Source organism: Petaurus breviceps, unplaced genomic scaffold, assembly GCF_028583685.1.
Source record: "Petaurus breviceps papuanus isolate PSGF00001 unplaced genomic scaffold, PetGlider_PUasm1.0 225, whole genome shotgun sequence".
Lineage (NCBI taxonomy): Eukaryota > Metazoa > Chordata > Mammalia > Diprotodontia > Petauridae > Petaurus > Petaurus breviceps.
Window position 1 is genome coordinate 19,543,988 of NW_027185889.1, and position 22,899 is coordinate 19,566,886.

At 43.1% G+C, this 22,899-nt stretch overlaps 1 protein-coding gene across 1 annotated transcript in view; it reads left to right on the forward strand.

The window, feature by feature from the left end:
- APAF1 (apoptotic peptidase activating factor 1) overlaps window positions 1-22,899 on the forward strand; it is a 104,175-nt gene that overhangs the window by 36,748 nt on the left and 44,528 nt on the right. The window contains exons 14-17 of the mRNA XM_069095070.1: window positions 1,694-1,825; window positions 2,854-2,979; window positions 8,619-8,780; window positions 20,553-20,681. Coding sequence (XP_068951171.1) covers window positions 1,694-1,825; window positions 2,854-2,979; window positions 8,619-8,780; window positions 20,553-20,681 — 549 coding nt within the window. The remainder of the gene's footprint in view (window positions 1-1,693; window positions 1,826-2,853; window positions 2,980-8,618; window positions 8,781-20,552; window positions 20,682-22,899) is intronic.

The following is a 22,899-nucleotide window of genomic DNA, read 5'->3' on the forward strand; positions in this document are numbered from 1 at the left end:
CTGTTACTGTATCATTGCCATCACATAATGAAAATAGATGATTAAGGGTAAAGATAAAGATTAAGGATTAAAAATTTAAAAAATAGGTTTGTAGACTCCAGGTTAAGAATCTTGGGAGCAGAGGCATCTGAGAGATTTTCTGGAACGGTACTCCCGTACACTCAGGTCAGCTGACCTCTTTGGGCTTCACTTCCATCATTTGTGAGAAGATTCAACCAATTAATCAATAATCGTTTATTAAGTTCCTCCCAAGGTGCTCAAGGGGCAGCTAGGTGTCACGGTGCACAGAGCGCTGGGTCTGGAGTCAGGAAGACTCATCTTCCTCAGTTCAAATCCCAGCCTCAGACACTTACTAAGCTGTGTGACTCTACGCAAGTCATTTGATCCCGTTTGCCTAGCTCTGCTTATCTGTAAATGAGCTGGAGAAGGAAATGGCAAACCGCTCCAGTGTCTCTGTCAAGGAAACCCCAAATGGGGTCACAGAGAGTAAGACACGACTGAAATGACTGAACACTAAACAAAAAGCAAAAGCTTAATGATCCTTCATCAGGTGCTGGTTTGACTTGCCTCCAGGAGAGCTAAAATCCTTCTTGAAACTCTTTGGGGAGTTCTCAGTTTTCATTCATTCATAGATATACTGAGTGAACTACCCAGAGTTTGATTTGTGTGGGTGCTGTACAAGTGTAGAGGCTGCTGCAGAGGGCACCACAGTGTACAGAGTGCCTCGCCTGGAGTCAGGAAGACTTGACTGGCTGTGTGACCTTGAGCAAATCATGGAACCACTACTTGCTTCAGTTTCCTCATCTGTAAAATGGGGACAATAGCAGCACCTACCTCCCAGGGCTGTTGTGAGGATCAAATAAGATAATAATTGAAAAGCTTTTTGCAAACCTTAGAGTGCCCTGTGAATAGTCACTATTACTATTGTTATTTCTGTTACTGTATCATTGCCATCACATAATGTAGCTATCTAGTCAGTGCCTGAATCTTACAGACGTAGCAGACAAGGGCAGAGGTTTAAGTGCCATACCGAGGGGCTTAGAAGTAGGGACAGGCCAACTGAGGATGGAACCCAGGTCCTTTGCTGCTAAATCCAGAACTCTTGTGCCCCTCACTTATTTGTAACAGTCAGCTGGAGCTGCACCGTTTGTGGCCTGCCTCTCCTTCCTTCTGGGTGCTGGGTGTTGACCTCCTTCCCAGAGGTTCTCTTTTATCTGTTCTGTATATATCATTTTCCTCCTTCCTTGTCTCGCTTCCTCCCTCTCTCTCTCCCCCACTTTTGTGTCCCGTCCTCCCCCACCCCTGTCTCCTCCTCTGTGTAGGATCTTGTGGCATATCTACATAGACTGCATCCATATATTGTCTCCTTGAAAGTAGAAGCCTCTGTTTTCTCTTCTCATTCCCAGGGCTTGAGACATAGCACTTAGCAAGTGCTTTTTGGTTCATTAATCAGTGTTTTCAGGAAATTTGTAATCATATCAGAAAAGACACTCCTGGGTAAGCTAGTGGAGACATTTCTTTCTTTGCCTCTGTGCAGACTGATGTTTATGCCCTGGCCAGCATCAGCTCTACACCACAGCAGGAATTCAGGATCATTCTGGTCCTCCGCCTTACCTTTGAAAATGTCCTGTTGTCATAAGTCTCTGAGAGGAGTCAGTTTGCTGCCTCAGCAATTTTTTTTCATCTTTTTTAGATTTGGAATTCAAGGACTGGGGAGCTGGTACACACCTTTGATGAGCATTCAGAGCAGGTCAACTGCTGTCACTTTACCAATATGGAACACCACCTTCTCTTGGCCACTGGATCCAGTGACTATTTCCTCAAAGTAAGTGAATGTTGAGATAGTTTTTTGAGTAAATTTATTAGTATGGCTTAAACTCCATCCCTTAATTTTCTTATATTTAAAAATAGGATCATAAATTTAGAGGTGGAAGGGACTTTAGAATCCAAATATTTTATTTTACAGATAAGGAAACTGAGTCAGAGAAAGGCTAAGGACTTACCAAGCATCTAAGGTGGGATTTGAACTTGGGTCTTCTTGACTCTAAGCCAGTTGCCCTAACCACTAGCCTGAAGTGCATGTCAGTGTTTGGTAGGGTTTTGTAATTAATAGTCACTAAAAGAAAGAGGTTTTATACTATGCAAGAATGCTGAGAAAGACATAGGGATTAAATCTCCCAGGGACTTGGAAAGACCTGATCCATTCTTTTTGCTCCCAGAGTGATAAAGTTTCACTCTTGAAACTTTTCTTCCACAGTGTGCTGATGACATTTAATTAGTTACATTATTAGATTGAATATTTGCATTGAGGAGTACCAGAAACTGGAGTTAAACAACAGCATCTGCTATAGATTGCCTTTTAAAAACATCTGTGGGTAATTCCTATGACTGAGACGTACCTTCTATCTGCAGCCTGAGCTCAGAAGCAAAACTGTGACTGTTCTGAGCTAGTTAAAGTAGGCAGTAACTGTCCAGCCAGTTATTTAGTGTTCAAACTAATGGACTAGGGAAGCCTTAGCATTCCCTAGTGTCCCTTAGATTCTCACTTAAGTGCGGTCCCTTGGCAAGGTATTCACTAGCTCATGGCACCTCTGGAATACCATGAATTAAATGTCTTCCCTTACCTTTAGAAAAATGAAAGAAGCAGATTTAGTCTTGGTGTAAAAGAGAAAGTGTGACCGTGGGAGGTGGTGGCCCTCTGTTGCTGGAGACCTTTGGGCACAGGTCTTGTTGTGAAGGAGATTGCTGCTCTCATATGGGCTTGATTAGTTGGCCTCTGGGTCACTGCCAGTCCTGAGATTCTTCATGATTCTCATATCACCAGTTAGCTTTCTTGTTTCTTTTTTCACCTAGCTCTGGGATCTGAATAAGAAGGAATGTCGGAACACCCTGTTTGGTCATACAAATTCTGTGAACCACTGCCGATTCTCACCAGATGATAAATATCTGGCGAGTTGCTCAGCGGATGGAACATTGAAGGTATGTTTTTGTATGTGTCTGGAATGGGCCACAGTTTCATTGGGTATATTCTGATTTATTAGAAAGTGCTTAGATTTAAAAATGGGAGCCATTAATCTGTTTCCCATTAACCTTTTCCAAGGAGCACGGTCAACTTAGCCATTGCTATTTGTCATAAGACTCCCAGGAATAGTTGACATCTGTGTTCTTGAAGCACAGATACTTTGACTTCACCAGCTGGAGAATTTGTTAAAGTGTATGACTTCAATACATTTTTAATTGTATGTGATTGGCACTTTAGGGGACTTATGAAGGTAACAGAGCACTGTGCACAGGAAACTGACTCCAGAGTCATGAAGTCCTGGATCCAAGTGCTACCATGACATGTCCCAGTTGTGTGACCCTGGGCAAGTTATCTCCCTGTGGATCAGGTGCTTCCCTGTATTCATGGAGGGGCTTTCCTTGCTGGGAGTTCATAACAATGAATTTACCCGTCTGGTCCAACAGGAACAAGGATGCATTAACTCAAAGAATGCTTATTATAGTTACTGATTTTTATGCTTTCACTGATGTCCTGCTCGGATGCATCATTGTAACAAGTCACTTTGGGCCTCAGTTTCCTCATGTAAAATGAGGTGGTTGGACTAGATGGGCTCTGAAGTCCCTTCTGGCTCCAAATCAGTGGTCTCGTGACCCTGTGACCTGGCGTTAGTAGGGCAGGTGCTGCCAAGCCATCCTCCTTCTGAATCAAGGCCTGGCACATGGGGATTTATCTCCTTAGATTAGTCTTAGACTCTTCTCTCTTCCTCAAGCCTCAGATCCAGCCTTCATAAAGTATTGTTGCTGCTTACATGTGGGTGACTTGGGATCCATCCCTTTCTTTCTTTTTCCTTAGTATCTCAGCTCAGGCTTTAATGCCTGTGAACAGCTTCTTAAGATGGTCCTTTTCCCACCTAGTCTTTGCTCTTTCATGGTCTCAGAGCTGCTAGAACATTTCCCCTCTGGTGCCATTTTCATCACATAATTTACCTGCTTAATTCAGTTCAATTCAGGAGGCATTTGTTGAAGCCTTGCTTCATGCTGGGCCCTATTCTTGGTGTTGGGGATACACAGACAGAAACAAAACACTCCCTATCCTCTGGGGCTTACATTTATAAACTGACTGTAAATGCGAAATCCTGTTAGAGCCCTACTGGGTGAATCAGGGAGGGCTTCCTAGAGAAGGCAGCATCAGAGCTGAGCCTTGAAGGAAGCCCAGATTGATGGTGGAATTCCTCCTTACCTGATCTTGAAGGTTCACCACCCCCTGGAATCCTCCCTTTCTCCAACAGACACTCCCGTGGGTAGTGTTCACACTTGTCTGGGGTGGATTCTTGGCTACAAGAAAATGACTTCTCCATATGTACTTCTATCTTCCCTCCAACTCCCTTCCATGAAGAGTTGGCCCCTCACTAGAATGCAAACTCGAGGATAGATAATCCCTTGTTTGCTTCTTGAGATGCCTGGCTCAGCCCATCTTCAGATTTCTGCCCTTCTTCTCTTACCATCTGTACCATCTGCACACATCTCTGCCCTCAGGCCCACTCTCTGGGTGGTGAGGTACCAGCTGTGCTGTGTCTTTCTAGGCTTGTCTGGATTCCTCTACCTCCTTGGCAGGAGCCTTGTCTTGGCTCAGGTACCCTCTCCTCATTCCAGCCCTGTTTGGCAGCCCCCTTCATGGCTTTAGATTGTAAGCTTCTTGAGGGCAGGGACTGTTTTCTTGCCTGTATTTTTATCCCCAGTGTTTATCACAGTGCTTGGCACATAGTTTAAGCTCTTAACAAATGCTTGCTATATCTGCCTTTCTGTCCATCCATCCATTTGTCCATCTGTCCATATCTGATACCCCTCATGTACCTTCCCTCTCCTGTTTCCAACATAAGGCCTTTGGCTCATATCCCATAGCTCAAGCATAACAGCCATTAAGCTGTTCCTGAGCCAGTCTGCTTTTCTGCACTTAGGTTCCTTATTTATAAAATGATTGGGCTTGATTAGATCAGGGTTTTCACCTGCAGTCTCTGAACTTGGTTTTTTAAATGTTCTGATGACTGCTACTTCAGGAGAGTTGGTTTCCTTTGTCATCCTATGCATTTAAAACCATTCTGGGAAAGGGCCCAGAGGCCTTACCAGGCACTGCCTCTGGGGTTTCTCTGTGTGGATATCCTTTAAAATAATGTCTGATAACCTTCACAAGTCAAGGTCCTCTGAAACCTTTGACTAATAACACCCTCCACCCCGCACCCCCACCCCCAAGTTCTCCTCCAAACAATTCTGATGTGCCAAGCATTGTTGAAGTATGGTGGATAGATCCCTATGGTAAGGCTAAGACTATTGAAAATCATGGACTTAGGGGCGGCTAGGTGGCGCAGTGTAGCAGCAAGCACCCCAGCGTTCCCAGGGTGTTTGCCAGCTCAGGTTCTTGGATCTGCTTTGATAAAGGAAAGCAACTCAAAATGGGTTAACAAGCTTACTTTAATCAGTCAAACATATATTGTTTACCTCGTTCAGGGGAAAAAGGTCAGCACCCTGAACTTCAAAGTATACAGGCAGAATTATCAAGACAGAAACAGATTAAGTAGACAGCTTTCCAAACTGTCCAACCATTACATGCATACCAAATCAACATCTGGGTTTCAATATCTGGGTTTTTCAAAGCCGGGGGGCTATGGACAACGGCTTCCCAGAATCCAGATAAAATCACAGAACACTTCTCAAAGTGAGCCCCAAAACAAAGCTACACATCAGGGCTTATATAGCCTTCTCCTGGCTCAGCGAATGTAACAACCTTATTGACTCACTGGCCAATCAAGAAGTATCTATTGAAAAACAAGCCTCCCACCCCAGGCTCCAGGTGCACTTTAGCCTAGGGGCAGGGAAGATCTTAAAAATTTACATTCCCATTACAGGCAGTCAGTAAAGCACCTGCCCCAGAGTCAGGAGTTTGGTTCTGGCCTCAGACACTTAACACCCACAAAAACAACCCAAAAAACTAGCCACGGAACCTTGGGCAAATTACTTAACCCCAATTGCCCTCCAAAAAGGCAAAAAAGAAAAAGAAAATCATGGATTTAAGACTGAAAGGAACCTTGGAAACATCCTGTCCAGTCTAGTCCCTGTTTCTTACATCCTGGGGCTCCAGTGATTAGCCCAAAGTCACATGAGGGTAGATTCTAAGATTCTGTGGTAGGATTTGAACCCAGGTCTTCTGACTTGTGAGCCATTGCTCTTTCCCCTGCATAATGTTTATTCTAGGTGTTGGAGCAGAAGACCTGAGGTTGCATCCCAGCTCTCATCTTCACTCCCTGTGTGACCTTGGGCAAGTGACTTGACCTCCTGGGCCTCAGTTTCTATATCTGTAAAATAGGGGTGGGTGAATTAGATGGCCTCTGAGGTATCTTTCGTTTCTAAATCTACAATCCTATGATCATTTATGGTAGGCCCAGAGGAGAAGTCATGTGCATCCATTCTAATGTTAGAAATTACAGAATGTCTGAGCTGGCAGGGACCATAGGCGTCATTTAGCAAAGGTTGCATCTGACCAAGAGCCTTCTCTATAACCTCTGGTCATCCATCCTGCCTCCCCTTGATGGCTCTCTCCAGGTAGCCCATTCTGCTTTCTGGGCTACACTGTCCTGACAGGAAGCCTAAATCCTGGCTGTCTGCAGCTTCCAAGCAGTGCTTCTGGATCTTCTCTTCCAGGACTCAAACAGACCAAATTTCAGCTTTTCTCCCTCATCACTTAACTGGGTGGGATCTTTTCTTCACTGGCCGCTGAGGTGAGCTTCTTTGGAGCTCCCTTTTTTGTCATTGCAAGGGTAGTAGGGGAGAGGAAACTTTGTCCTTAGCTCCACTGAAAGGCACGTGCATCAGTGTTTGCTTTGTGCGTACATCTGAGAGGCTTCAAATTGTGTCCATCTAAGTGAGTGTGACCCTGACCAGGAGAGTCCTCCCAGGCTCTCCATGGGAAGTCCAGAGTCCTCAGAGTTCAACCCTTAGGGTAATCTTGGGATCAGGGTGGCATTTGCCCACCTCCAGGAAGCGCCGTGCCTCAGCAACTGGTGTGGTACTGGCTGAAAAACTGTACCTGACATCTAGGGAGCTCTTTGCAGTCTGCAAGGTGAGGCAGGGGTTATAGGTATTGCTCTCCCCATTTTACAGATAGGGAAACAGAGGCCCAGAAAGGATCACAGGTGTAGAGCTGAGAGGGATTGGAGAGGCTGTCAGTTCCAATCTCCTCATTTCATAGATGAAGAAATGGAGACACAACTGTCCAAGGTCCCATGGCCAGAAGTGTCTGAGGTGGGATTTGAACCCATGTCCCCCTGATTCTGAGTCTGACATCCTGTTTACTACTATGCTGTTTCATTAGCAGAGTCAGAGTAGGCTGAAGAAAACCTTGGCGTCTTGTGTTCAGCTGCCATAGCTCAGGTGCTCTTGGGTTCTGTAGCTTTGTGCTCCGGATTCAGCTCTGTAGGTCTCTCCCCATCCACCCCACTCCCCATCACTTGCTTTTCTCTTTTGCACATTGTACTCTCTTATCATGCATTTGTTATATTCAGTTAAGCCATCAAGGCTGTGCATTGTGCTGGGTGCTGTCTGGGATGCTACGAGTACAGTGCAAAGAATAAAACATACTAGGTGAATGAAAGTACTTGTCTGGACCCCCCAAAAGTCCTTCTTGTCACCACCTGAGCTTTAACCTGTTATGCTCCAAGTAAGTGATGGGTGGATCTGTACTTTTAAAAATCCACATGATTCTCTGGACATTCTATTTGCATTATATTGTTTAGTCATTTTTTTTTTTAATTTTAAGCAATCGGGGTTAAGTAACTTGCTCAAGGTTACACGGCCAGTTATTTCTGGGTGTGGTGCTGAGCGCCTGAGCCCGGGATTCGATCTCCAGGTCTTCTCAACAATGGAGCCGGTGCTCTTACTTGCTGTGCTACCTGGCTGCCCCTTGTTTAGTCATTTTTCAAGTGTGTCCAATTCTTTGTGACCCAGTCTTGGCAAAAACACTGGAGTGATTTGCTATTTCCTTCTCCAGCTCATGTTACAGATAAGAAACTGAGGCAGACAGGGTTAAGTGACTTGTCCAGGGTAATACAGCTAGGAAGTGTCTGAGATCAGATGTGCTTTGTATCCCTTGGTGAGTTGCTGGCCCTGTTGGTGCATTAACACGGGAGGGGAGGTGGGGCCAGACTTGTCCTCAGAGCCTTTCAGAGCTGCCTTGGGCACCAACAGGGCCAGCAGCTCACCAAGAGGTACAAAGCACATGCTGTGTATCAGAGGCAGACCTTAATCCCAGGGTTCTCAGCTTCCAGGCTGGCTCTCTATTCACTAGACTTTCCTGACTCTCAACAAGCAGGATATAAATGTAAATAAAGGAGCAGTGAGGTGGCACCATAGTGCACAAAGTGCTAGGCCTGGAGTGAAGAAGACCTGAATGCAAATCTGATCTCAGACTTCTGCTGTATAACTTTTAGAAAAGATGAAAATGGAAACTTTAATGAAAATCTAATAAAAAGTAGTGCTTCACCTAGAAAAAAAATCCTTAGGGATCATGGCTGTGTGAGGTTTAGTTGTTTGAAATTTGATTTGTTCCTTTTTTTTTTAAATCGAAGCTTTGGGATGTCAGTTCAGCAAACGAATGGAGCAGCATTGATGTGCGGCAGCACTTGCTGAATTCTGATGGGCTTCAGGAAGACACAGACGTGATGGTGAAATGTTGCTCCTGGTCCAGCGATGGGGCGCGAGTGATGGCAGCTGCTGCCAGCAGGCTCTTGGTGTGTATGGACAAATAAAGTGAGGGTGGGAATGTTTTCCTTTCCTTTGTTGAAAGGCAGGTCCAGGTGTTTTTTTCTTCACTCCAGAGTGTGTGTGGTATAGATGTTCTTAGACACAGTGAAGTGAGGAAAAGTAACTGTGTGATATTGGCCAAGTCACTCATCTTGGGCCTCAGTTTCCTCATCCCTAAAATGGGTGGGTGGAAGTGCCATGATTGTGTAAGCACTAGGTGGTTCAGTGGATCGAGCACTGGGTGCTGAATCAAGAAGGCCCGAGTTCAAATCTGGCCTCAGATGTTCCCAGCCACTCTGACCTAGGCCAAATGACCAAGCCACTCTGTGCCTCTGTTTTCTTTTCTGCAAAATGGGAATAATAATAGCATCCACCTCCAGGGTTGTCATGAGGATCAAATGAGATAATAGTTGTAAAGTGCTATTTAAGCCTTAAAGCGCTCTATAACTGCTATCATCATCATCATCGTTGTTGCTAGAGGTTCCTTCTAATTCTTACGTGATTCTGGGACTACATGAAATTCTTAACGTTCCCTGAGGAATGTTTGGGAGAGAATGTGAAGTGAAAAAAGGGGGTGGCTGTGACATAAAGTGGAAAGAGCATTCTGGGTTTTAAGTTAGAGGGGTCTGGGTTGAAATCCTGGTCTTTTCATTACTTCTATGGCTCTAGGCAGGATGTTGCAGCTCTGAAATGGGAGTAGTGAGACTTCAGAAGGTTGTCCTGAACAAGACAATACATTTCTTTGTACGTGTCACCTGTGATTAGGATTAGGACAGTGCTGTGACTGGGGCCTCCTTGGTACAGGAAACTCTTGGGTGAGGAAGTGCCCTTCACCAAAGTGGGTCAGCACCTTTGCTGCAACTTTCTGTGCTAGAGAGTGGCCTGGGTCACTTCGAGATTAAGGGACTTGGCCTGGGTCACACAGCCACAATGTGCCGAGGCAGGATTGGAACATGGGACTTTCCAGCTTTGAGGCTGGTTCTCTATCCAATGTGCCTCTCAAAAACTGTCTCTCTTTGCTCTTCCACATCGTCTCTGAGGTTGTTGTTGTCATCAGTAGCATGTGATGTGTTGGAAGCTATGGAGCAGGTCCACACATCCTGTGGCTGGTGGGCCGCTTACGGCACACCAGAGTATTTCCTTTATGTACAAGGATGCTCACAATTTTTGTGAGCAGCCCGAAATCCTTTTGTGCCACTGGTTGTGCAGACCTGCTATAGGGCAAGGAAAATCCTGCCTCTTTGTCTCATTCAGGGGCTTTAAACTTCATGGGGGTCCATGAACTTTTTTCCCCCCACTTAGTAGGATTTTATTTTTTCCAATTACATGTAAAGATAGTTTTCACTATTTACTTTTATAAGATTTTGACTTCCAAATTTTTTCTCCCTTCTTCCCCTCTCCCTTCCCTAAGCTGGCAAGCAGTCTGATATAGGCTATACATGTACAATCATATTGAACATATTTCCATATTAGTCATGTTGTGAAAGAAGATTCAGAACAAAAGGGAAAAACCACGAGAAAGAATAAACAGAATGAAATAGTATGGTTTGATCTGCATTCAGATTCCATAGTTCTATCTCTGGATATGGATAACACTTTCCTTCATGAGTCTTTTGGAATTGCTCTGGTTTATTTACTGCTGAGAAGAGCTAAGTCAGTCATAGCTGATCATTGCACACTGTGTTTGTCACTATGTACAATGTCCTCTTGGTTCTGCTCACTTCACTCAGTATCAGTTCATGTAAGTCTTTCCAGGTTTTTCTGGTCTGCCTGCTTATCATTTCTTATAGCACAATAGTATTCCATTACTTTCATATACCACAGCTTGTTCAGCCATTCCCCAGCTGATGGGCATCCCCTCAATTTCCATTTCTTGGCCACCACAAAAAGAGCTGCTATAAATATTTTTGTACATGTGGGTCCTTTTCCCTTGTTTATCATCTCTTTGAGATACAGACCTAGAAGTGGTATTGCTGGATCAAAGGGTATGCACAGTCTGATTGCCCTTTGGGCATAATTCCAAATTGCTCTCCAGAATGGTTGGATCAGAGTGAACTTGTTTTTAAAAACATTTTTATGACCGTATTTTGATGTAGTTGTATTTTTGCCATACTATGCTTTTTATTTTATGCATTTAAAAACAGAATTCTGAGAAGGGGTCCATAGGCTTCCCCAGACTGACTGCCAAAGGAGGCAGATATAAAAATGGTTAAGAACTCTTGATAATGGGGGTGGCTAGGTGGCGCAGTGAATAGAACACCGGCCCTGGATTCAGTAGGATCTGAGTTCAAATCCGGCCTCAGACACTTAACACACACACACACACACACACACACACAAACCTAGCTGTGTGACCTTGGGCAAGTCACTTAACCCCAATTACTCTCCAAAAAAAAGAACTCTTGATGATGCAGCAGTCTTTAATTAGGTGGGGAACAGCCCGTGTGAAAACTCCATCCAGTAGCAGATTGGTGACTCTTCTGTAACCCTGCCCTAGAGTTTCCCTGGGGCAGATAGAGATCAGGTGACTTGCCCAGGGTTTCACACCTAATATATAATACAGATTGGGGTGGGATTTGAACTCATGACTGCATTCTTGTGCTCCCTCTCCTCACTGTACCAGCAGCCTTTCATCTTATGCACTCACATGTGATATTTTTATTGTTCAGAGATCTTTCATATGCATTACCTTGTTTGATACAACTAACAGTGTGAGAGGCAGGAAAGGTGGTGTTAATTTTATGGATGTGAAAACAGGTTCATTGGAAGGCTTCTCCAAGGCTGCACACAGACACATCTTTGGCTGCAGCCTAGAACCCCAAGCCAGGTCTCTCAGGTCTCAATCTGATCCTCTGTTCACTGGATGACACTTTCTCACTAATAGTAATTAAAGGGAAATATAAAATCAAGCATTTCTTGAGTATCTACTGTATGCCAGGTCCTATGTGGAGTGCTTTACAAATATTATCTCATTGGATCCTTAAAACAATCCTGGGAGGTAGGGACTATTATTATCCCCATTTTACAGTTGAACACACTGAGGCAAACAGGTTCAATGACTTGCCTAGGGTCACACAGCTGGTAAGTGTCTGAAGTCAAATTTGAACTCAGGTGTTCCTGGCTCCAGATCTCAGTCCACTGTGCTATCTACAATGACTGACACAAATGTAAAATGAGGGCCTTTGGCCAGATGACTTTTAAGGTTTCTTCCAGCTCTCATCTCTGGGTTTTGGTCCCGGGGTCCTGTGACTTCTTAGGGCCCCAGCTTCATCCTCTGTAAAACCAGAGAACTGGACCTGCTGGCCCCTTGGTCCCTTCCATCTCCAGATCTTGGACCCTTTGAACCTGTACCATGAAAACTGAAGGATGGTCATGGGGCCATGCCCTAGGAGCAGGGCCCCGAGACAAAGAGATGATCTGAGGAGGAGCATGCAGAAAGGATCTTTTCCCTTTGTACACACAGACATGTGTGTGCATAAGCAGTTCTTTGCAAAATTTGTTGATGTTAAAGATACGTCCAGGGAAACAGCTGTGTGACTCTGGGTAAGTCCCTTCTCTCAGCCTCAGTTTCATCATTTGTAAAATGGGGATAATAGTGCCTGTGGTGGCTATCTCACAGGGGGATGTGAGTACCAAATAAGGCTTTGCAAGCCTTGAAGTCTAATAGAAGTAGACCATCTATTATTAAACTTAAACTGCCTTCCTTGCTTCTAAAATCCTTGTATCTCATTTTTTATGTTGAATTAAAACTATTGAAATGAATGAACAATTGAAAGAACATTAGTGCTCATTTTCAGATCCTTTGCTAGGATTGCCTTTAGCACCTTGGGACCTCTATAATTTCTTTCTTTTTAAAAATTTTTTGGTTTTGGATGGCAATTGGGGTTAAGTGACTTGCCAAAGGTCACATGGCTAGTAAGTGTTAAGTGTTTGAGGTCAAATTTGAACTCAGGACCTCCTGACTTCAGGGCTGGTGCTCTCTTCACTGTGCCACCTAGACGCCCTGGGACCTATATAATTTTCTCTGGTTTGGTTGGCCTTTCCTTCCTTTATTCCTCATTTCTGCATTTGCCTCCTTTACTGTGGCCCCTTAGGCTATCATCCTGCTCCAAATGTTGGGCCTTTTCTCTCACTGCCCAAGTAATGGGGATGGTTGCAGCTGTTCACCTCCCACCAACTGTTTTCATTTTCAGAAGGTCATTTTCAGGAATCACCTATTCTTGAAAATATTGAAACTCCCATGATCCTTTAGGCAGCCTCTTTATGGTATTGTCTGTCTCCTCTTTCAGGGAGACCATTCATTGCCTTTCTCCTTTTGCAGGTATAAGTAAATAACCAGGATGCTCTCAGGAATACAGCAGTGTTATTGCTCTCAGTTACCAATACAGGCCTGAATTTCTTTCCCCCTGAGGATTGCAGTTTGGTCCTAAATTGCCATCAGGTGAAAATTAGTATAAAGTATTCTTACTGCTTTAAAAAAAAAGTCTTGAAAGAATATATTCAGCGGCTTAGAAACTTCTTAGACAGTGAAAGGAAGTGTGAATAAGTAAGAAATAGTTTGTTTTTCAGTTTTCCCATGGGGAAATGTCTTGGTCACAGGGAAGTCATTTTTTTTGCTTTAGCAACAAATTAAAAATGGTTGAATTAATTTTTTTGCAAGTTTTTGCTTAGCATTATTATGGAGTCTTCATTCGCTGTGCTACTTTCTGTCTTTGGGGTAGATCAGCACAAAGCAGATCACTAATTGTTTGGGATCATGCTCTCCACCTGTGTGGATTGTAGCCCCTTCAGGCGTTCTCAGCCACTTTGATCTTTGTCTGGAGTTCTCCACACATCCCTTAGGGAGGGTCCATTTGACTCACTAGAGGCCTTTGTTGGGTTCTTTGGATATCTCAGAAGTGCTCGTGGACATCTTGGGCTGCCTCTTTGTGGTCAGCCTGCCTGCTCTTCTGGTCTTTTGTATCCTTGGTGGGGTTTTGTCCTATCTCACCCCCTTTTAAAAAATTATTGATACTTTTTTTTAAACAGCACAGTTGCCTTCCTGTCACTGCTTAATTACAAAAGAATTTTCTCTCAAAACAAAAACTACAGTTAAGGAAGACAGACACGTTGGCCATATTTGAGAATGTTTACCTCATTCTGCACCTGCAGTCCCCCCACCTCTGGCTGAGAGGTAGGAAGCAGGCTTCACTGTCTATGCTCTGAAGTCACAGTTGCTCACCTTATTGTTTGGAGTTTTGACTTCTTTTGATCTTGTTCCTTTGTATATTTTTGTAGTCAAATCATGTCTTTTTCACCACTTCTTGGGGGGCCTTCGTGCCAGCAAAGTGCTTACAGTTCATCATGTATCTTTCTTTCGCCCTTTAAGTTACTTATGCTTCAAATTTTTCCAAATTCATGGTCTGTGCTTTGAAGTCAGGGAGCATGTTAAAGAAATGGGCCTTTGTAGTAGAGTAGTTTAGGATTATTGAAAGGACTATATATTTGCCTGAAAGTGGTTCAGCAAGTGTTAAAATACTTTATAGATGCCTGCAGAGCTCAACTCCAGCACAGCCTTCTACAGGAAGCCTCTATTGCTCTCCCCAGGAACTAGTGTCCTGGGCTCCAGAAATTACCTGGTAATGACTTTACGTATCGTTTGGATTTACTTTTCTGTATATGTGTTGTTTCTGAATGCTCTCCCTTCCCCTATAGAATAGAAACTTCTTGAGGTCAGGGACTCTTTCAGTCAGCTGACCAATTATTTATTAAGCAACTGCTATGTGCCCTCCAGTGTCTTTGCCAAGAAAACTTGAATGGGGTCATGAGGATCAGACATGACTGAGAATGACTGAACAACAACCAAATGTGCCACCCAGGCATTGTGCTAAGCCCTGGGGTTCCAAAAAAAGGACAGAAGACTGTCCTTGCCAATTGGGAGTTAAAATCTAATGTTGCAAACAAATATATACAAAGCAAGCTATATGTAGGATCAGCGCTATTGTTCAGTCATGTAGTTTTCTCCAACTCTGTGATGCCACAGACCACAGCATGCCAGGCCCTCCATTCTCCCTTGAAGTCTGTCCACATTCATGTCCAGGCTATCCAAGTTCGTTGTTTCCATTATAATATCCATCTCATCCTTTGCTGTTCCCTTTTCCTTTTGCCTTCAATCTTTCCTAACATCAGGGTCTTTGCCAATGAGTCTGATCTTCTCATTTTGTGGCCAGAGTATTTAAACTTGAGCTTCAGTTTTTGACCTTCCAGTGAATAGCCTGAATCCTGAATTAATTTATTTAAGTGTTGACTGATTTGATTTCCTTACTCTCTACACGACTCTTAAAAGTCTTCTCCAGCATCAGGAATTGAACGTGTTGATGTTGATTCTGTGGTACTCAGCTTTCCTTCTAGTCTAACTCTCACAGCCATACATTGCTACTGGAAAAACGATAGCTTTGACTACCTAAACTTTTGTCAGCAAGGTGATGTCCCTGCTTTTCAGTCTGCTGTCCAGATTTGCCATAGCTTTCCTTCCAAGGAGCAAACGTTTTTTAATTTCATGGCTGCAGTCACCCTCTTCAGTGATCTTTGAGCCCAAGAATATAAAATCTGACACTGCTTCTATTTCTTTTCCCTCTGTTTGCCAGAAAGTGATTGGACCAGTTGCCAAGATCTTAGTTTTTTAAATGTTAAGCTTCAAGTCACCACATCCTCCTCTTTCACCCTTATCAAGAGGCTTCTTAATCTTCACTTTCTGCCATCAGAGTGGTATTGTTTATGTATCTGATATAGTTGATATTTTTCTTAGCAACCATAATTCCCACTTTTGATTCTTCCAGTCTGCCATTTTGCATGATGTACTCTGCAAAAAAGTTAAATAAAGTGATAGTATACAGCCTTGTCTTACTCCTTTTCCAGTCTTAAACTTCCATTTATTCCACATTTGGTTCTAACTGTTGCTTCTTGACCCACATACAGGTTTCTTAGGAGACAAATAAGATGAGGTGTGGTACTCCCATCTCTTTGAGGACTTGCCACATTTTGTTGTGACCCAGATAGTCAAAGATTTTAGTGTAGTGAATGGAGTGTAAGTTTTTTTGGAATGCTCTTGCTTTCTGCATAATCCAGCAAATGTTGGCAATTTGGTCTCTATTTTCTCTGCTTCTTCAAAAACCAGCCTGTTCTTCTGGTGATTCTCAGGTCACATTTTGCTGAAGTCTGGCTTGCAGAATCTTAAATCTAACCTTGCTGGCTTGTGAAATGAGTGTAGTTGTTTGATAATTTGAACATCTTCTGCATTACCCTTCTTTAGGATTGTAATGTTAATTTATATTTTTCAGTCCATAAAACCAATTGACTATTTTGACTGAGATTTCTTGGAGTTGAGTATACATATTCTGCTGTTTAAGTGTGTAGACTCAGAATTTAATTTTTAAAAAGTGTCCACTGTTGAGTTTTCCAAATTTGCTGGCATCTTGAGTGCAGCATCATCTTTTAGGATTTAAATACCTCATCTGAAATTCCATCACTCCTTCTAGCCTTATTATTAGCAAGGCCTCCTAAGGCTTACTTGACTTCACTCTCCAGCGTGCTGGGTCAGTAACCATACCATTGTGGTTATCAATGAAGTTAAAAATCTTTCTTATAGAATTCTTTAATGTTTTCTTGCCACCTTTTCTTAATCTCTTCTGCTTCTGTTAAGTGCCTATCATACTGTCTTTTATTATGCCTATTTTTGCATGAAACATTCCCTAGATATCTCTAATTTTCTTGAAGAGATTTCTTGTCTTTCTCATTTTATTGTTCTATTTCTTTGCATTGCTCATTTAAGAAAGCCTTTTTAACCTCTTTGTTATTCCCTGGAATTCTGTACTCAGGTTGGTATATTTTCCTTTTCCTTCTTTCCTCAGCTTTTTGTAAAGCCTCATCAGGCTTCTTTTCATCTCATCTCATCATCATTTCACCTCATCTCACCAGACAGTCATTTTGCTTTTTTTTTTTCCATCTTTTTCTTGGGAATGTTTTTTGTTGCTGCCTTCTGTACAGTATTGCAAACCTCTGTCTGTAGTTCTTCAGACACTGTCTCCAGATCTAATTTAAATCTGTTCATTATCTCTACTTTAAGTTCATAAGGAATGTCATTTAGGTTATACCTATGGGCCTGATGATTTTCATTACTTTCTTTAAGTCTGACTTTTGCAATAAGAAGTTCAGTCAATCCCAGGTCTTGTTTTAACTGACTATATAGAGCTTCTCTACCTTTAACTGCAAAGTATGTAATCAGTCTGATTTCATTATTGACCATCTACTGATGTCCATGTGTAGAATTATCTTTAGGGTTGTTGAAAAAGAGTGTTTGCTATGACCAAGTAGTTATCTTGACAAACTCCATTAGTCTCTACTCCAGTTTGTACTCCAAGGCCAAACTTCACTGTTATTCCAGTTATATTTTGATTTCCTACTTTAGTATTCCAGTCCCCTATGGTAAATGTGACTTTTTTTTTGGATATTATTTCTAGAAGATGTTGTAGGTCTTCATAGAACTGATTAAGTTTGACCTCTTCAGCATAGACTTGTATGACTGTGATATTGACTGGTTTGCCTTGGATTCAAACACATATCATTTGGTCACTTTTGAGATTATACCCCTGTACTGCTTTTCTCACTCTTTTATTGACTCTGAGGGCTGCTCTGTTTCTTCTAAGGGATTGTTGCCCACAGTTGTATATGTAGTGACCAACTGAATTAAATTCACCCATTCCTGTCCATTTAAATTCACTGAAACCTAAGATATCAGTGTTTAATCTTCCCATCTCCAGATTGACCATATCTAGTTTTCCTTGGTTCATAGAGCTTACATTCCAGGTTCCTAAGCAAAATTGAACTTCTCTTTTGTCACCAGATGTATCCACAGCTGAGCTTCCTTTTGGCTTTGGCCTTGCTGTTTCCTTAGTACTGGGGCTACTTGTAATTCCCTCTGCTCTTCCCCAGTAGTGTGTTGGACACCTTCTGACCTGAGAGGCTTATATTCTGGTGCCATCTCTTTTATCATTTTAATATTGTTCATGGAGTTTTCTTGGCAGAAATGTTGGAGTGGCTTGTCATTTCCTTCTTCAGTAGATTACCTTTTGTCAGAACTCTCCACTATGATATGGATGTTTTTGGTAACCCTGCATGGTATAATCCATTGTTTCACTGAGCTACACAAGCCCCTCCACCATGACAAGGCAGTGATCCAGGATAAATGGGAAATAATTAATGGAGGGAAGGCACTGGAATTAAGAGGGGTTGGAGAAGGCTTCTATAAAGCCAAGCATGAGCAGCTCTCCAGAGGTTATGAATAGCTTTAAGGTTCTAATCACATAGTATAGTGAGCTTTCTATTTATTCAGCAGTAAACTAAAGTGAAACATTCACAGAAACCAAAGTACAGCATTCACAATGTTGTAACAGCTTATCACTAAAGTGGCCACATAGTTTTAAACAAAATATATTCAGTGAATCCTTAATTCAGTCACCCTTAAGGGGCAAGGTTCCTTAAGGGACACAAAGTACAAAGGTCAAAGTTCTCCACCCCTAGGTCACATTGTCTTAATCCCACAGTCAAAAAGTTTTCTTTCTTCTTGATTGGAGATTAGTTTCCAATCATCCTTATAACTCAGTCATCCTTAAGAGGTACAAGGTACAGAATACAAAGTTCTTCTACTCCTAGGCCACAGTAAATCATGATCTTCTCAGTCAGCATTAAGTACCCAAGTAGAGTTTCTTTTCATCTTGACTTGAATCTGGCTCTCAGATTCCACGGTTCCTCTTCCATGGTCCCAGCTTTTGCCTGAATTTACCCAACTGCCACCTGGATTCAAAGGTAGGCAGCTCTCAGCTCCTTGTTTACCTCCTTGTCCAGCTCCATATTGAAGTTCACAGTGTCCAGTGCACCTCATGTCCTTTGAAGCTTCTGTTTCTGGGAAGACAAAGCTTAACAGAGCCAAAACAACATTCACACACATTGCCGGCACCATCATCAATTCACTATCTGCCTGTGAAACCACTACAGACCCACAAACAATGTCTGAGAACTCAACACAAATAGTCAGTATAGTCCCAGGACCTCTGAAACTCTCCTCCAGGACTTCTATAAATAGACAACAAGAAAATCCTCTTTCAGGGCTTCTAGTAAGGTCCCAGGGCTTCTGTACAAAGTATTACAAACATAATTCAACACAGACAGAACAGACAAACAGAGTGCTGGGATACCACAAGTTTTCTCCTTTTTTTTTTTTTTTAAGCAATTGGGGTTAAGTAACTTGCTCAAGGTTACACGGCCAGTTATTTCTGGGTGTGGTGCTGAGTGTCTGAGCCCGGATTTGATCCAGGTCATCCCGACACTGGAGCCGGTGCTCTTACTCGCTGTGCTACCTGGCTGCCCCAGTTTTCTCCTTTTCTACTCTGCCACCACAAGTGTTCCCTTCGCAGTTCTGCTTTTTCCCAGCTTGGGCTTCTTCTTATATATGGTCATTAGCTCCTCCCTGTTCCACCCACCTCTTAAGTCCTTCCTGTTTCTGTCTTTGGCAAGTCTCTCCCACTGTAGGTTTCACAAATTCTGTTTCTTAACAAAGACTTGATATAATCATTGGCAAGGCTCAAAAAAAAACTTGAACTGAAAGAACATGCTAAATAATTAAATAGCTGAAACAAGGCACTAAATACTTCTTTGCTTGATGTTAAAGTGGCCTATAGAAGATGGGATTTTAAAGGAAGCCAGGGAAGTCAGTAGGAGTAGAGGAGGGAAGACTTCCCAGGCATGGGGGACAACCTGGAACTGAAAGATGGAGGGTCATGTTTGTGGGATGGCCACAGGAAGTCAGTGTCATTGGGTAAAAGAGCATGTATTTGGGGGTGGCTAGGTGGCTCAATGAATAGAGCACTGGCCCTGGAGTCAGGAGGACCTGGGTTCGGATCTGGCCTCAGACACTTAACAGAAAAACTAGCTGTGTGACCTTGGGCAAGTCACTTAACCCCAACTGCCCTCCAAAAAGCAAAATAAATAAATAAATGAAAGAGCACGTATTGGGGTGTGAGCTGTAAGAGGACTGGAAAGGTGGGAGGGGGCTGGGTTAGGAAGGGCTTTGAATGTCAAACAGAGTGTTTTATTTTTTATACTGGAAGCTTTTTTGTCTTTGTATTCTCAGTGCCTAGCATAGTAGGCATGTAATAAATGTTTGTTGAATGAATAAAGGAATTCAGTCCTTCTAAATGCAGTGGTCAGTAGTTTTAATAATGATGATTGTGGATCCTTCAACTAAGCAAGCATTTATCAGACACCTATTATGTGTCAGTCACTGCTGGGTGCTAGGCATGTCACATAACCAGCAAGCATTTATTAAGAACCTACTATATGTCAGGCATTGGGGATGCAAAGGCAAATGAAATCAGCCCGTGCCTTCTGAGGGCTCATGTTCTACAGTAGTGAAGCACTGTGTATGTCCACACAGAAGTGAGCTTACAGTCTGCACAGGTAATTTTAGGAGGGGCCAGGAGAGAGGATCCATGTCTGGGGTGATTTGGGAGGCCTCTTTCCATGGAGGCAGGGCTGGAGCTGAGGCTTGAAGGATGAGAGAGACAAGGCCAAAGAGAGTATGTACAAGGGGACATTTTGGCTGAGTGGTATTTCCCTTTGTATACTTGAAATGCACACAGATGATTGGTTCTCATTTTGTGCTGGCTTTTGCTTGAACATAATTGCTTCCCCTCCATGAACCTTGCTTTGCCATTTATTTGCAGATTTTTGATGTCCATAGCAGGAGCCTGGTAGGAGAAATCCACACTGGTCACAACAGCACCATCCGGTACTGTGATTTCTTTCCCAAGAGTCATCTCGCTGTGATGGCTCTGTCCCACTACTGTGTGGAGGTGAGTTGCTGAATCCATTGAATTTGTTGGACTTCAGGATGGATGGCTGACAGGATGACCTGAGAGGTCATTTAGTCCTCATCTCTCACCTTTTAGATGAGGAAATTGAGTCTGAGAGAAGTTAAGTGACTTGTATAGGGTCACACTGACATATTGTAATGTAATGCCAAAGAAAGGCAACTTCCCAAGGTTCAAAATACCAGCATAGGTGCTCTCCATTTTATTCAGTGACAAATTAAGAACAGAGAAGATCAAAATATTACATCTTTCAAAATACAGCATTTACTAAGTGTGATTAAATAATCTCCAAGTACTACCCTACCCCAGGACCTTATATTCATTCAATCAATTACAAAGTCCCTGTTCTAAATACTCTTCCACCCCTAGGCTGTACCTTCATTTAGTCCATCACAAAGCCCTCTTCTCAAATGGAGATTAGTTTCCAATCATAAGTAAAGTACATTCATTTGTTCAATCATAGAACACAAAAAGGTCAAAAGTTCCCCATCCCTGGATCACAATTGAATCTACCCCAGAGTTACATCAAGTTTAAGCACAGCACTTAATACCCAAATGGAGGTCTTCATCTTGACAAGAGGCAAGTTCTCAGCAATCTTTGTTCCTGGGGAGACAAAGCTTAGCAAGGCCACAAGATACATTGCCAGTCTCTTCATTAATTCATCCTCTGTCTGCAGAACAGTTCTAGGACCCCTGAAAACATTAGCAAAAGCCTCTCCCAGGATTTCTGTAAACATACAACAAGAAAATCCTTCTTCAGGGCTTCGGAACCAACAGCAAGGTTCTGAGAATTCTGCAACAACAGCACTGTCCTTCACCAGTGGACAGAATTCACTCTCTGTCTGCAGAACAGTCTCAGGAGCTCTTAACCAACAGCCAGGTTCCAGGACTTCTGCAACAACAGGACTGTCTTTCACCAGTGGACAAATCTGGCAAAACAACATCAAAACAGACAGACAAAGTACCAGCAAAACAGCCATGTCTCCTCAGTCCTCAGCAGCTCCGGGGGCAGGTCTCAAAAGTCCAGGGCAATTCAAAGTGGCCCTCAGCAATCCTCTCAGTCTCTCTCTGCCTCCAAAGGTGCTGCTTCCAAAAAAAGTTCTGCATCTCTCTTGTGTCTCTCCAAATCTACGTCACCAGTTCCTCCCAGTTCAGCCCTCTCTTTTCACATCAACAAGTCCATCCCACAAGTGGGATTAACAAGCTCTGGGTTTTAACACAATCAAACCAAAAACCAAGCCAATACAGGGGAATCTTTAAATTACATTACTATTACACATATCTGAGGTGAGTTCTGACTCCAGGCCTAGCACTTTATACACTGTACCCTTGCTGCCTCTGAATGGGAAGGCTCGATTCCTGACTGAGAATCCCTCCCCACCCAGAACATGAAGGACTAAAATCAGTTATGGAAACTTATAGCCATGCTACACCTGGGAACAAATCTGTCTTTCAGACATTTTTCATTTTCCCTGTAGATGAGGGGAATGAGAGGGATGTGTGGTCCTCTCCTTCCCTTACTGAAGACTGCAAGGCCCTTTCGTCGAATATAAACTTGGTGAGGGTGGGAACCATATCTCACTTTTGTCTCTGTATCCTCTGGACCTCATCCAGTCACCAGCACACAGTAGGTACTTCATGACCTTCTGTTGACTGTATAAGAGGAGTTTAAGTTGTTAGTGGCCCTCCATGTGTTTGAGAGGAAGTAGAGAGGTTGGCTTTTGTCTACAGCTAAAGGCTGGTGGTGGTTGTTTATTGAAATTCAAAGCCTGTTGGGTTACTTCAAGGAAGACTTAAAACTTTAACTCCAAGCTTATGGGGAGAAAGGCTCTGCCAGCTCCTCTCTATAGAATAAAGCATAGTTTTTATTAAATAATGTATGCCCAGGTCAGTGCTTCAAGGAGAGAAATGAAGACCCATGAGTCCCATTCAGATATCCCAGGTGGCCGAGAAGGGCAGGAGGGCAAGGTAGAGAACTGGAATGGGGGAGGGAAAAGGAAGGGGATCTTGGCGTCTGTTTCTGGGCTTTGTGCTCTCCTGAGGACTGTGCCTGGCAGGGCCCTGAGCCCAAGCTGCCTTGTGGCCAGACCTGCCTGCTGAGCTGTTCCATTCCTTTCTTGAAATGAGAATGAAATTCTTGCCATTGTTGCAGCCGAAAGATTGCCCAGCAGGGTTGCTCCCATGGAGCTTTCCATTCCTT